The sequence below is a fragment of the Drosophila montana genome, unplaced genomic scaffold (assembly GCF_035044405.1).
Source record: "Drosophila montana isolate Dmon_TW-CO22-7 unplaced genomic scaffold, ASM3504440v1 contig_1624_1, whole genome shotgun sequence".
NCBI classification, from domain to species: Eukaryota; Metazoa; Arthropoda; class Insecta; order Diptera; family Drosophilidae; genus Drosophila; species Drosophila montana.
Window position 1 is genome coordinate 3,839,224 of NW_026996559.1, and position 10,070 is coordinate 3,849,293.

Sequence of the window (10,070 nt, forward strand, 5' to 3'; positions counted from 1 at the left end):
ACAAACTCACTTTGACAGCAAAATTTTCACTTTAATTAAAACCGAAATCAAATTATGAACCACAACAGTTACAAGAGGAACATATTTTGCAGGTGTATTTATGCAACTGAACGCTGCCCAGTTGTGGTGAAGGACACCGACTTGATTACATTAAATAGCAATATGCTGACCTCACTAGCACTCAACTTTGGCAGGCGATATGAAAGTGAACCAAGCGCCATGCACCGATACAAAGGCGACCTGTGCAAAATAGCCAAGTGGTCGCTGTGGGCCTGAAAAATGTGAAGGCTCTTTTTGTTGGAACCAAAAAAAATTTAATGCCATTCACTAAATTTCTAGTCTTTAAGCTGAGAAAACAGGCGACAAATATTGTTTTCAGTATGAAATTTGAATTCGAACATATCGTAGCAAACTGTGAGTTAGCTTTCTCGTCAATAAAAGATAAATTATAAAAATTATATAAAAAAGATAGGTAAATTAAAAAATAAAAAGACACGTTACGTAAGGGCAGACTTGAGAACATGCCGTGCAAAATTCCGAAATGTCGAATTTTCTGTCTGATGGTAGCAAAACACTTTAAAAAGCAAAGGAAGCATAAGCTAACCTTCCTTGCAACGATGATAATGCCTGTGATATTTTCTCTAGTTATAATTCTGCTGCGATATATACCAGACATACCGAAATTCCAAATAAGCTCAGATACAGCCGTTCAATATGAATTATGGTGGCAAGCACTCATAGAGAAAATAAACAAGCGCCGCGAATTTATGATCCGAGAGGAAAAAACGTAAGTTAAACTCACTAGATATATATATGTATATACGGGGGGAAAATATAGATTGTACTTCTCGCTTATATAGTTTCAAGGGCAGTGTGTTCATACCAAAAATAATGGTAGGCTATGCCCCAAACACAACAGTTGGCATACGCAAACTGGTTGATGGTGCCCTCAGTGTTATGTCTCTGACACCGATGCAGATCTCCAGCTTTGAGGACTGTAACGAGCTGCGCATACGAGCGAGCATGGAGCATTTTATTGCCAGCGTATGCTTTCACAATGTCGATGAGTCGCAGCGTGGTCTGCCCATGCAGCTGCATTATTCGATATTGATGCCATCCGAATTGAGGTACTACGAAGACACATGGATTGGCAATAATTGGAAAGTGAACCAAATGCTCGACAGCCATCCTGCTAGTTACATTCCCAGCAATACAACGTCCGTGTCCAACTATGTGCGTGAGGGGTTCATATCGCTTCAGTACTACATTGGCATTGAGTATCTGCAGCAAGCGTCCGGCAACGCAAAGATACCACAAGTGCTGCTACGTACCTTTGGCCTTAATAACACTGTTAATGAGTTGATAAGCGAGGGCACCGATACGTGTGTATTAGTACTGCTGCTAGGATTCATGTTTCCCGTCACCATTCTAACAAAGGTACGTACATGTGTACATCCATACATATATTCATACATATTACTACATTCGCGCCTCGAGCGTTAATTATGACAATTATATACATGCCATAAACACTTTTTCCACTGGTAAAATTTCATTTGTACCAGAACGTATCAATTTTTCTCAAAAAGTACCATTTATTATTATTGTAGGTGTTTTGTGACCCGTTTCTTATTTTCACTAAGGACGGCTCTAGATCCTGGATTTCTTGTGCATTAAATCAAACATTGTTCCATATATTTTAATACTCTTCGAAAATCGTCATCAGCGAGGAACGCAATGTTCGCTTCATCACCTCTGTTTCAAAAGTATTTCATTTTATTTTGTGCTTTGAGGTCAATTTCGAATTGAAACAAATTTTTATTTCATTCTCAGCATGTACCTTGTTTCCATGTTCCAAGTGATAATTAAGAAATTTTTGAATATTCCCTAAACAATCATTTTATTAAAAAGCATATTCGAGAAATATATGTGCCATTTTGAGAAGAAAAATAAGATTCAGTCAACAACTGGGGAATTTGTACTAAATTTAGCAGCCGACAAAAGTACCTTATAGATATGATAATTTCAGCTTGTACCATAATAATAATTGACATTGGCATAAGAGTACCATAACATTAAATATTTTCCCAACTGTTTTGTCAATACTTTCTAAAATGATAACTATCAAGTAATAAACTTATAAATCATTGAGAAAATAAATTACCAGTTATGGAAAATGATAAATATAATTGTCAGGTAGTCAAAGATCTAATAAAGTACAAATTGTTGGATATTAATAATTTACCTGTTGTGGTAAAAAAAAAGGTACAAATTTCCCAACACTTTCTGCTCTCTGAAATGATTAATATAATTGTCAAGTAGACAAGGATCAAATAAAGTACCAATTGTTGGATATAAATAAATTGCCAGTTATGATACAAAAAGGTAAAATTTCCCAACCGTTTTGGCTCTTTAAAACGATCATTTTTGTTATTAAGTTGAAAAGAACAAAGTACCAGTTATGTGATATCTGTAATTGTTAATTCTGCTACAAATTGGGATAAAATACCAGTTTTATATTTATACATAATACAAAGAGTGTTAAAATACACATAATGCTAAATTGTTATAGGAAATAGTTGAGGAGCGTGAACTCTCATTTCATTATTCGCTGAATAGAAACAGTGTCGGAACGCTTTGGCAGTTTGCGGCCTGGTATTTCAATGGTTTTTGCCTGCAGCTCATCTCCTGTTTGATATTCACCCTAGTGCTAAAGGTATGATGAATATTATGGTTATTATTGAGATCATTGAGATATAATCGACTTGTAGGTGGAGTGGAGCTTAAATTCGTCAGTCTTCAAAAAGTGTCCATGGTATATTATGTTGTTCTTCTTCTTTTCGTACGTGCTCTCCGTCGTGTCATTTTCGGTGCTTCTGGCCGTGATGATGCGCACCACAAAAATGGTGGTGATAATAATACCCACCTACTGGATCGTGGCGACGCTGCCATTGCTGACGGGCCAGTCGCTGGAATCCTCATTATCGAACAACATGCTACTTGTGGCCTCGTATCTGTTGTGCAATGTGACAATGTGCCGCGGGCTGAAGCGATTGTTGAGCTTTGAGTATAATATTAGCAAATTGAGCGTCAAGCAATATCTGATGTCCACGCTGATGTCAAAGGATCTGACGCTGTTAATGCTCATCGGCATCTTTTACATCCAGACCATATTGTACATGGTACTGGCAATGGCTCTCGACTGCAACGTATGCCCGTGGTCTTATAAAATGGTCAAGTGCCTGCCATGCCAAAATCTGGCCATTAAGGCACAACGGTGGATCAAACGACGACAAAGGCGGAAAAGGAAAATCAAGGAAAATCAGGAGGAACTCAAGGAGAGCCTGTCGCGTCGCATTTCTGAATATACAGATAAACGTGAACGTTTAACAGAAACAGTGGAGCTGCTCAAGGAGCAGGCAAGCAAATTGGTGCCAACGAAGCTAACGAATCAGCCGAGACGCAAACTTGATGCAGATATTAGCAGCGAATCAATTAGTTCCACAAGCGAATCAGAGGAGATGGTGCCCACGTTCAATCAGGAGAACTTACTGGACAGACAACTATCGGTCTGGCTGAGTAACTACGAAATGGAGAATAAGGGCATACTCGAGGGCGATCCAAAGCAGGGTCCCCAGAAGTTCTACTTGCAGCGGGCGTCCAACGTGAACGAGCCGCTGGAGAGCAGCGGGGAGACGGACAGCGAGGAGGAGGATGATGAGGAGAAGGGTCCGATTATCATCGAGTTTAATAACGTTTGGAAAAAGTTCAACAAAACCTTTGTGGTGCGAGAGTTTTCGCTGAAAGTATATCAAAATGAATTAATGGTCCTGCTGGGCCACAATGCAGCCGGCAAGACAACCATACTGAATATGGCCAGTGGTCATATGGCGCCCAGCCATGGCAGCATTAAAATTGAGGGCTTTGATGTGATCAAGCGACCAGCGCGTGCCTTCGAGCACGTCGGCGTATCCCTGCAAAGCCTCAATCTCTTCAACGAGTTCACATTCGCCGAGCACATAGCCTACTTCTGTCACCTGCGCGGCTTATCGGCCAGCCAGACGAAGCATGATGTTAAATCATATTTGCACTCCCTGCATGCCAGCGATCTGGCCCATTTGCCCGTCACAATGCTAACAAATGGACACAAGCGACTCCTCCAGGTTCTATGCGCATTTGCCGGGCGCACAAAAATCGTCCTGCTCGACAGGCCCATGGAGGGCGTGGACGCTGAGAAGCGACGCCATTTCTATAACTTTGTGTTTCGCGAGAAGTCTAATCGCACCATATTGATCACAACCAACTATCCGAATGTGGCCAGTAATCTGGGCGATCGCATTGGGATTTTGGTCAGTGGCAAACTGATTGTCTGCGGCAAGGAGATGCGTCTGCTACGCAAGAACAAGAATGTCTATCGTTTGGTAAGTCATCCGAGCGGATCCTGTGTCCAGTTTTCTGTTTGCCTATTTATCAATACATAACCAATTTTGTTGAATTACGAAACATTTTCTCATAATTAGAAAAAAATTAAAAAATTAAAAAGACATTTTTTTTTAACAGGAAAAGTTCCTAAGATAAATGGAAAATGGAAATTTTTTCAGAATAGTGAATATGCTTCTTCCTGTAAGTTTTTTTTTAGCCACACATATGCATATATCAAATTGTTCAATTTTGGAGAAGGTATAGACAGGAATGCAACAAATTAATGAGCATATCCCTGCTTTTAAGAATCACAAGAAATGTTCAAGAAAATAACTGAAAATGGAAGCGATGTTTATAAATTTTGAGGATATTTAGAGGGCAATAAAAAATGATAGCAACTAATATCGCTAATATCGTGATAAGATAATCTCCATTCCAAATTTAAAGACAAGTTTTTACAAACTTTCGAATTTTGAAAACGTTTACTTGGAAATGCCGATGCTATATAAATACATTTGTCAATGTCTACGGGCTTGACTTTTTCCGGAACTCAGTCTAGCTGTTCATCCGTAAAAATGCCATTTCTTTACTTTTAAAGATGCGAGACAATTACCAACGCATACACACTCTTATATGCCCGAATACACACTCTTATATACAATCTTATAATTATAATTTCCCTATTATCCGGACAATTTAAGAGAAGCTGCCGGGAAATCAAATCTTCTCTAAATGTCCTGACATTCAAAGCTATGTCCATTTGCCCAACTGGATATTGACTTGAATACTAGCCCATTTCCAATGATTTCAGCCACTGCTTTTAATTACAGTTTGAGAGTCACACTAATTATACACTCACAAAAATTTTGCCAAATTAGAAAAAATCCCCAAAAACTATACACAAATATATATTCGAATATTCGTAAATTTTGAATAGATGTCTTCTATTCAAAAAAGAATAGAAATATATTTTGAACTTTTAAAAGAAAAAAGGTTCTCTTATTCGCATATTCGTAGCTATTTTTGAACAGTTTTTCACTTTGATTGTTATGGACAGATTTGTTACTTGGGCGCCCACTGCAACTTTCGAGTGTTATTCAATTTTATCGCTTATCACATACCAAGCATGGATCTGGAATCGAGAATGGGCGACACAGCCGTCTTTGCCATTGAGCACGCGGACTTGAAGCTATTATATAAGCTGGTAGATTTGCTGTCAATCAAAATGAATGATTTGCATCTCGATAGCTTTAAGCTAAAGACGACTTGCCTCGAGCAGATACTGCTTAAGGCCATGATGCACAAGCCGGTGAAGAACACTGAATTTATGCAAAACCCATTGCCCATACTGGCCAATCGCATACGTCAAATCGAGGAGACGAAAAGCTCGACAAAGAAGAGCCAATTCCTGGCCGATATTGCCCTGTTGCTGACCCACATCCGTGTGGTGCTGCGCAAACGCTTTATTGTCGACATGCGCTGCTGCACGGTGCTGATGTTCCAATTGCTTTTGCCCAGCGTAGTCTGCACCTGGTGCTTCTTCATGCCGCATCTGGAGGAGGGACGCTACCAGCTGCCCACGGTATCAATGACATTGAACCGTTACAAGCACACGGTCACGTTAATGGCCCAAAGAGCCCTATTGGAGCCGGTGCGGGCCGCAAGTAAACATTATCTGGAGCATGCGACGCTCGGTCAGCGAATTATCGAAATCGATCCAAATTTGGAAATGGTCGAATACATCAGATGGTATACGGCAAAGAATCTAATCATGACCGATCTCAATTTCGTTGTTGCCGCCATATTCAGCGATCAGACAGTCGAAGCGCTGTACAACAAAAATCTAATGCACTCGGCACCAATTAGCCTGAGTCTGGTCATGAACTCATTGGCCGTGTGAGTGCTCCTCCTCTGATCTAATAATCTTTAGTGTCGTATTTTCTAATTGATCTATAGGGCCTTTGTCAATCCCGAAGCTGGCATTAATGTGAAACTCGAGCTGCTGCCCTACTCCACAATGCACACGGTCTATATGACCAATGAGCTGAACTGCCTGGACTGGGTCGTTTGGCTAACGCTGTGCTTCTGCTTCTGTTATGTCTGGTCATTGCCGCTGCTGGACTTTGGGCTGGGTCGCGAGACGGCCTACGATCGCATTGAGGTAATCGGTGGCATGCGTTTTGGTACCCTCAGCGTGGCCAACTTTATATATGGTGTACTTGTGGTAATCGCCAGCTTGATTCCATTGAACGCGGTCCTTTTATTCTTTCACACTTCACTGCCCATGGATATTTATGACAATTGTGAGTGGTTAACTCTGCTCGATTCGATTCGATTCGAGACGAGTCTGCAACTATTCTTTCAATTTTAACCACAGTCGCAATTCTCTATGTCATACTCATTGCGGGCGCTTGCGTTACGTCCATCAATATTCTGTTCTCTTACTGGCTGACAAAGCTGCGCCTTGGGTATATTCTAATCATAACATTCTACTCGATCGGTATCGTATTGTATTTGTCAAGATACGAATGGCAGACAATACAATTTCATAGCCATGTCAGGGAGCTCAACTTTCTTCCAATTTATGCGATGGTCAACAATCTGATGCAGCTCAATAATATATCCGAAATAATTGATGTATGCGCCGATGAGCAGACCTACAAGACCAGTGTGCATCTGGAGCAGTGTCAGATGGTGCCAAACTGTTGTGGTAAGTGCTCAGAAGTAATTCAGTCCTATTAAATCTTCTAATATTTTCAACTGAATGTGTCGGTTACTCCCGACTGGAGCAGACTGAAAAATACTTGCAACACTTGTATTTAAATTATCTATATCTGCACTCTTTAATATCGAAATTTCTTTGCTCAGAGGAAGCACGCCGAGATGATCCATACTGGGAATTTACATGGACTGCATATCTTACTATGATATTGATATGGGGATTTATCTACATACGATTTGGTCTGCGTGTGGTAAAATTAAAGCCGCCCAGAAATAATGATACCTCAAAAAAGGACATCGAGTAAGTACGGCACCAAGTTAAGCTGGTATCCATGATTTGTAGCCTGCATTTACGAGATTTTCAATACTTTACAGCCCTGACAGTTGCTTTGACCAAAGCATCCTTCACTTTACCAACGAGAATGAGCCCGACAACACTTGGATCAAGGAGAAGATACGTGTGCGTACACTGGAGCGTCCCTTGATTAAGACCAAGGCGCTGCATGTCGAGAATTTGGCCGTATTTTTTCGAACTCATGTGGTGCTAAATCATATCAACTTTTTGGTAGAACGGTACGTGAATGATAAATAGTAATAATAAAAATAACAAGGCTGCAAACCGACAAGCGAACGCTTGAACCAAACCCTGGTTTCGTGACTGTGGAAAGCAGCTGCCGTTTGCAGCCGTGATACATATTACACTTAAAGCCAAAACATGTAATACTTATTTATAATTTGTTATTGATTTAATTAAGTTACCAAATCATGTCCGTGGTGGGTGTGAACGGTTCCGGTAAAACGGTGCTGATCAAGACGATTCTGGGCGCCTATCCGCCCAGCGCGGGCAGCATAAGCAGCTTCGGGAAGCACTCGTATCAGTACAGTGAGCACGATAACTATAAGCTGATTGGGTATTGCGCACAGGATGATGCCATCAAGGAGGCACTGACTGTTATCGAGTACTTACAAATCGTACTGACCATTCGTGGTCTGAAGAAGGCACACGCTTTGGAGGAAACGAAAAACCTATTACAGATATTCGATCTATATAGCAGTCGATTCCATTTGCTGCCCCAATGCAGTCGAGGCGTACTGAAGCGCCTGAGCCTTGCTATATCCCTGATTGGATATGCCGGCCTCATTCTAATGGATGATCCTTTTGCATTTCTGGATGTGAGCAGTCAGCGCAACATATACAGTTTGATTCAATCGCAGTGCTTCAACGGCCAGGCAGTGCTCTATACCAGCTCCGATCCCAAGTACTGCGACGTGGCCAACCGGACGACCCTGCTGAACCGTACGAACCTGTGCGTCATTGGTGACCGCGAGGATTTGCAAATGAAACAGCTCGACGAGTATATTGTTGTCAAGGCATGTATTCAAATTGATGAGTTTCAAATGGAGTCTATGGATAAGGACGAGGCGCGACTTTCTGATTTGTCCAAATGTCGGAACACCGACGAGAACAAGGATTACTTTCAGTTCTGTTCAATAATTGAACATTTTTTCCCTCATGCGATCATTAAGTAAGTTAAATAATACATAACTATTGAGTGTATAGATATGCATACATATTTACTTATATTTGATTTCAGAAACATGACCAATCATATGGCCTGTTTCTGGCTATCGAAAAGAACGTATACCATGTCGTTGGCCCTGGAGACGCTGCATAAAAACAAAAAAATCTTTTATCCATTCACGATCTGTTCACCTTTCCTCAAATCGATATTCATAAACGTTGTGGGACAGCCGGGTCGAACAATTCAAATAATCGAAGACGAGGATATCTAATATTTATATTTTTTGATACGCTTTTGCCGCTCAATTTAGATCCAATGGCAAATGGGGCATTTAGGTAATAGAAAATATATCTAATACTAATATTATATATATTTCATAGTTTCAAGCATATTCATCATTTTCTTTAGTTTCAATTTCTGTATATAACTTAATTGGGGCTAACTTAAGTCTGGGCATATCCCAAATAAAGTACTCTTTATTTTTCAATATTGTCTGAACCGAAAAGCTCTGAATATTATTTAAGTGCGGGCAATGCTCTTTCAAATTTATTTATGTACAAAACAATCCTAATCGCCTACATGACAGATGCCAACTATAATATGACTTGCGCATTTGTCAGACAAGCGTTTGTGGCCGAAACTGAAGACTAGAAACAAACTATCCCGGCATTGCTTCAACTTGACAGCATCAAAACTAACAGACCGTACAATTGGCTATAAAGCCGACCCCAGCTGACCATAGAAGTAATTGAGTTAAAAATAATACACCCACTTTTTCACAGCTAACAATAATATGCAAACATGATAAAATATATGTGCGTGCAGCTACAAATATAATATTAAGTAAGCACAAGACTAGTCGACTTGCAGATACCCTATACTCAGGTCTAACGTGTCCTAAAACACTTGTATTTCAAAACAATATTCATATGTGTTACAGGGGCTCTTGAAGGAAGTTAACTTATAGAAAAATAAGCTCGAGTACCTGAATAGCACCTTTGGTAAGCTATACCTAGCCTATTCTATATAAATAGCAAATCGGGGATGAACAGAAAAAAACATAAGTATACATAAACATATATTCTTTAAGGGTCCGCACATATCTACCCTAGCCTTTTGCATATAGCCACGGCTGCCACGTGAAACAACTATTTTGTACCAAAGACTATAGAAAATGTACCAAACTCGGTACAAAGGAGTACAATTAATATAAGAGTATAGAAAGAGCGTGTTAGAATGTGAAAATATATTGAAATCAAATTGCATATAAAAACATGTTATTTACATATTGAGAACCAAAGGAAAAGAGTACCATATTGTATCAGAAAAGTCCAGTGTACCATTGCGATATAAAAGTACAATTTTGGTACATTAGTACCCCTGGCATCCATATATCATGAATTG

General features: G+C 40.0%; 1 protein-coding gene across 1 annotated transcript; it reads left to right on the forward strand.

The window, feature by feature from the left end:
* On the forward strand, positions 1-9,034 carry LOC135440593 (phospholipid-transporting ATPase ABCA3). The gene is made up of 11 exons (XM_064699846.1): positions 1-787; positions 861-1,437; positions 2,573-2,716; positions 2,772-4,421; positions 5,480-6,318; positions 6,379-6,725; positions 6,800-7,132; positions 7,291-7,444; positions 7,519-7,716; positions 7,899-8,669; positions 8,739-9,034. Exons 1-11 carry the CDS (start codon positions 522-524, stop codon positions 8,935-8,937), a joined length of 5,478 nt encoding a protein of 1,825 aa, XP_064555916.1. The 5' UTR covers positions 1-521; the 3' UTR covers positions 8,938-9,034.
* Positions 9,035-10,070: the final 1,036 nt, after the last annotated feature.